The sequence below is a fragment of the Notothenia coriiceps genome, unplaced genomic scaffold, assembly GCF_000735185.1.
Source record: "Notothenia coriiceps isolate Sejong01 unplaced genomic scaffold, NC01 NC01_scaffold00015957, whole genome shotgun sequence".
NCBI lineage: Eukaryota > Metazoa > Chordata > Actinopteri > Perciformes > Nototheniidae > Notothenia > Notothenia coriiceps.
In genome coordinates this window covers 1-5,751 of record NW_011348658.1, presented here as the reverse complement: position 1 = coordinate 5,751, position 5,751 = coordinate 1, and the positions used below count along the sequence as shown (strand labels likewise).

The 5,751-nt window shown below is 40.9% G+C and overlaps 1 protein-coding gene across 1 annotated transcript; it reads right to left on the bottom strand.

Annotated features, from left to right (window-relative positions):
* Positions 1-195: 195 nt before the first annotated feature.
* bend5 (BEN domain containing 5) lies at positions 196-3,742 on the bottom strand (the record flags this gene model as incomplete). Its single annotated transcript, XM_010775704.1, has 3 exons — positions 3,490-3,742; positions 2,303-2,433; positions 196-676 (listed from the first exon to the last, which is right to left on the bottom strand). Coding segments are annotated over exons 1-3 (799 nt in total), but the record flags the coding sequence as incomplete, so codon positions are not given.
* Positions 3,743-5,751: the final 2,009 nt, after the last annotated feature.

Sequence of the window (5,751 nt, the reverse complement as noted above, 5' to 3'; positions counted from 1 at the left end):
CATTCATCCTGTCTTTTTACTATATTCTCAGATATGTTTGTTATCATTCGTGTTTGTTGATTTGTGAAGCCCTCTGAGACAGATGTGATTTGTGACATTGGGCTATATAAATACATTTGGATTGATTTGAATATAGTGGGTTAAAGGTCACTACTAAACGTGTGTGTGTTGGTGTGTGTGCTCCTGGCCTCTCACCGCTGCCCAGTCTCATGAGTAGTACGTCCTGCAGCCTCCTGTTGAAGTCCCTCAGCTCTTTGACTTCCGTCAGCAAGCTGCCGTACTCCTTGAGCTTCTTGGCCTGCTGCACCAGCTGCCTGCGGGTCCTCTCCAGCTCCTGCTGCAGCCTCCTCATCTCCTCCTCCTGCTGCCTGTAGCTGAGCACCAGCTCCTCGTACAGGACTCTGGGAACCACCGCTGCAGACACACAGTCCGTTTCCACCTCCAGAAGCTGCTGTGGCTGTGGTGGATGATGATGAGGCTGATGAGGCTGATGCTCTGCCTCCATATCTTCATCTTCGTCGTCTGCATCCTCTCCCTCTTCACCCAGCCGGTCCTCATCCAGGTCTTCCTCTCCCTCCATACAGGAGCTGGCTGCGTTCCTCTCGAGGCGAGCCACTACTGCTGCGAGGCTCTTAGAGGAGTTTGAAAGGGGCCGTCCGTGGTCCTGAGACAGAGCCTGGAACAAATATCAAGAGTTCATTTAGGAAATCAAAGTCAAAGGCAACTTTATTATACAATACGTTAACAACCGTGCAATATATACCTAGCTGCTAAATCCTCAGAACTGTTACAGAATGTGTATTTTGTAAATTGTGTAACTTTTTTTTATTATAATACTTTTTTGTATCCATGCTTCTTCGTTAGCATTAAGCTGTCTTTGGCTCGTTTCTGCTGTAACAATGTACATTTCCCCTCTGTGGGACTAATAAAGGGATTCTGATTCTGAAAAACAAATATATATAAAAATATGCACACATTAAGACTTAAATAAAAGCACAAGAATCAATATATACAAAATAACAGTCACTTCAATATCTTTGAGAAATATAAATTAGTGCATGACTGTCCATAGCAGCGTAAAAAGTGTCTGGTGCTGGATTTGAGTGTGTGTGTGTGTGTGTGTGTGTGTGTGTGTGTGTGTGTGTGTGTGTGTGTGTGTGTGTGTGTGTGTGTTGAATGTCTGTGGTGTTGAAGTCCAGTGGGGGCGGGGGGGGATACAGGCCGATGTAGTGACACTGTAAAACTTTAAAAGGTTGATCATTCAAACACAAAACAGGTGTTTGGAAGAGGGCCTAATACACTTTAACAGAATATCTCAACGTTCTGCTGCATCAGTGCACTTAATGTGAGATGTTGTGATTCGGTTGAACACTTAGCAACAACAGACAGTTTGTTTTGACTGTTGATCTCACAGGAACTGGGAGAAGAGGAGTCAGCGAGTTCTTTGATGAGCCGCTCAGAGGATTTGTCTGTGGAAGGGCAGCTGTCCAGAGTGCTGAATTTGTGTTAATCCAGCATATGGTAAAAATAGCGTGGGGGATTTTGGGTGTCAGCCAAGCTTATTGAAGTGTAACAAAGTTTAACCAATAGATAGGTTAGATAAAAATAATGATGTGTATGCTGTCATACATGTTCTCACAGTTAGTGCTGATATAACTGTGATTCAATGAGAACATATTTAAGGTCCTTAGTGACACGACACAAGATGGTCAATATAAGTGGGATACTTCACTAGAAATGCACTAATCTGAGCCACCTCAAACATGGTTGATTTTAATTTGTTATCAATCAATTAAAGTTTATTTTATTTAATGTCACATATTTTAGATTTTTCTCAATGGACTTTACAGTTTGTAGAGAATATGAATACCACACCCTCTGTCCTTGGACCCTCACATCGGACAAGGAAACCCCCCCAAATAAAAATCCCAATTAATGGGAGAGACCCCCCAGTTAATGGGAACATTGATAAAACGTATGGGAGAGAAACAGAGGGATCGGAAGTGCAATAGCTGTCGTGTGTATGTTGAAAAAATAATACATACATATTACATAATTAATTTAGCGTCTTTGAGCATTAGGAAAAGTGCTATAAAAATCCCATGTATTATTATTATTATTTATTATTATAACATGTTGATATACAATATACCATAACAAAGTTTTAATTGACTCGTTCTACAGTATTATTAGATAAGATCTTTCAGTGTAAACAAGGGGGAAGTTTGATGGATTTCATCACTGGTGTCAAAGCACAACTCGGTGTATTATGAAGTGTGATATCTGATCTACGTGAGCCTACCTTTTTATGTCTGAGTGGCATTCTCTCGTCTCCAAAATTGTTCTCAATTGAGTTTCCTGAATTCGTGATGGACATCTTGGGAATTTTCATCTTCTTTTGCATTATACTGTCTTCAAATTCCTCTACTGTATCTGTGGAGTGCAGAAATAAGAAGCAGGGAGAAACTCGTAAAGTTTTCAAAAAGTTTTCATGAAACTTAAAAAAGTACCTGCAGAATTATTTCATCCATTTGTCAAACTGGAGCAGAGGGCGTTTCGTCTCTCCATTCTGCTACAAAAAAACTAACTTTAGCACCTTTAGCATAGAAGTTAAATGTAAAATAAACAGATACACATAGTCCTGGCATCATGGCTGTAACACAGTGTCACTGCTGCTGTGTGCGGTGTGTTAAACAGGTCGGTGAGGACCAGGCAGCTCAGTTTGGGGATTAGTGATGCAGCTAAGATCGAGCATGGAAAACCACCGTGAGCAAACATCACTGAGACTAACGTTAAGCATGTTATTTTACACCACATCACATGTATGCGCTGTCATGAAGCAGCCATGACATGTCACTGACAGCTATATGTCCATTAATATCTGGTGATGACTGCAGCACCGCATCCGCTCTGTGGCATTAACCAACAGATAAGCTAACAAGCTAACCGCAACCGAGAAAAGGGGCTTCAGCTACAGTCTAGTCTACATGTCTAGACCTTTAAAATATACACATGAGGGGTCCACCACTGTCACATGTGTTTACCATGTTGTGACGCGGCTGCTAACTAGCGCGTCAGTGCTAACATGCTAACGCGGAACGAATACACATGAAGCTAGCAAGTGTTAGCTGCGTGTTGTAAACAACCGAGGTGCCTGTGTAATGCCACGTATTAAACGACACAAAAACTACTCTATCGAAACAAAACAAGCACTCTGGGAGAACAACACCCTGAGTGTTTATAGTCTGCATTGCTGTCAAGGTATGGCTACCTACCAAACTTATCTTAGCATATCTCACTAGCTTATCTAGCTAGGCGAGGACGTTGTTGTGGCTTCAGTGTCAGACAGCTGATCACGTCTCTGACAGATCGGGTGAAGAAAGGACCGGCTTTGACACCCTGACACGTTCCGCGCACGTCAACGTTACTTAGTGATGAAAAAAGAGCATTCAGAATGAGAAAAGCTCATGTGTTAAGAGGTTAACTTACCTGCAAGGGCAAGGATCTGCGCTTCGCTCGGCTGGCCTGCACTGCTGCCATTCTCTTCAGTTCTGTGAACCAGATACACCTTCTGATTATCAAAATCTGTCCTGTGCAGAGGTCTGAAATCTTCCACTGTGGAAACGGGCAACGCGTAGCACATATCGTCTTCAAAGAATCTAACAAAAGCATACATTATTTACTTCTCTTTGGTCCTGCACTTTGGATATGGTTGACAGTTTTTCCTCACAAAGTATTAGAAAAAAATATATACACATAGGGGGGTTGGGGAGGGTGTCTGCGCTCGGCTACTCTTGCCTGGTCCACATCACCAGGGAAGATCATCAAGGCATGAGTAATAGACATAACATCAACTTTACTGTAAGATAAGTATTAAAACACTACTTATTAGATTTATTTATGTAAACATTTGAAACACTTTATTCATAGCACCTGTAGTGTAATAAATAAATAAAAGAGGCCATAAGACTGATCCTGAAGTCGCCACTCACCATTTTTACTTATTATTATACATATTAATATATCATTACGGTACACAGTATTTATTCTAGTGTGTATTATTTCTGCTTTTATCTTATTCTATCCTACATGTACATAGTTTACTTATTCCTGTATTTTACTTGCACCATTTTTCATTGCACTATTTCACTTCCTTATTTCTTTTATGTCGTAAGTATATAGTATATTGCACTGTTGATTCGGCCTTGGGACCTTACATTGTCATTGCAAACAACTAGTCTATAGCTATTGTGCAAATGACAACATATGAATCTTTAAATCTTGAATAATAAATGGATTGTTGATTTCTTAAGATATCCAAAATCAACATATTAAGAAAAGTGTGTTTAGTTTAACGAATAGTTTTAAAAGGATGAAGCAGGACATTACAGCTGTCATGATTCATTGTGATCAATTAAGACACCAATTACTTCTCACTCTCAGGTCATTGTTTCGGGGAATACATGGTGATTACCTGCCGGTCAGATCTCAGTGTGTTTCTGGAGCAGCTTCTCCTCTGCTCCTCGTATCCCAACAGAAAGACTTGAGGCCAGCTGACAGAAACGAACTCTTTGTTATTGTAAGACATTCAGGTGGTTATAAACACGGGATGGATTCCTCTCAGTTGTTTCTCTAATGGAGAGCACCACAGTCGATAAATGACACTAACAATTTCGTTCTGCTTCGGCTGCTGTAATTGAAAAGTAAGTGATGCAGAACTTTATAAAGCCTTTTTCCCCCCTCTGATATTTCCTTTCATAGTTTCAGACATTTAGTTAGTTATGATTAGGCCTGTTTGAAATGCCAGCTTCCCTCTGATGTTTGTTCAGTGTGCTGTATGACCGCTTCCAGAGTCTGTTAGATGTATACAAGATAATTTAGAAACAAACAAACAAAGCAATAACCATAACTCTCCAAACATAATAAACGTCATTATATGTCAGTTATTGGAGCGGTGTTTTCAATACAAGGGAGTTGTTACATGCTTTGCTTTCAAATAGCTCACTGAAGCACACTTAAATATATTTACAGAAGCTACATCGTGCACAAGACAGTATAATTAGAGTACTTTTTGGCATGGTAATTCCTTTACAGTATATCAATGCACTGACGCGTTGGCAGATTGCCTGAAACTATATCAGGAATATGAGTGATGGACAAGAGATTGGAGAAGCTTCTGAACAAGTCGAACAGAGGATTACTGCTAATCTGATCTTCTGTTCGATGTGCTCGTCAACATGAGGCTGCTCACTTCCTGCAGTCTTTCAACCGGCCGGAGTTTAAAGAGGAACACTTAAAAAAGTCTGGTGTGATGTTACTACAGCAAGTTCAGTCAAAATGTAAACTTCAAAACTACATTTCCTAAATCCTTACACGTCCATGTCGACGCAACAAAGATGGAAGTCTGCCTGGAGACAAGTTGACGAATTTGAGCAACTTATTTTATTTGACGGATGTTTCTTCATGTGACAATGACATTTCCATTTACAACAGTATGCCTGCATCCTTCCAGAAACAAGGGCGAAGTCGAAAGGGACTCGGCTTGGCAACTGGGAGGTCACCAGTTTAAGTCCCGGAAAGACCAAGTGCCACCGAGGTGTCCCTGAGCAAGGCACCGTTCCCTACACTGCTCCCCGGGTGCCGTACATAATGGCAGCACACTGCTCCTAACACTAGGATGGGTCAAATGCAGACAAACCGTTTCGTTACGTAGTACCTGTAATGAATATAAGTTGAATCTATTTATTTAAA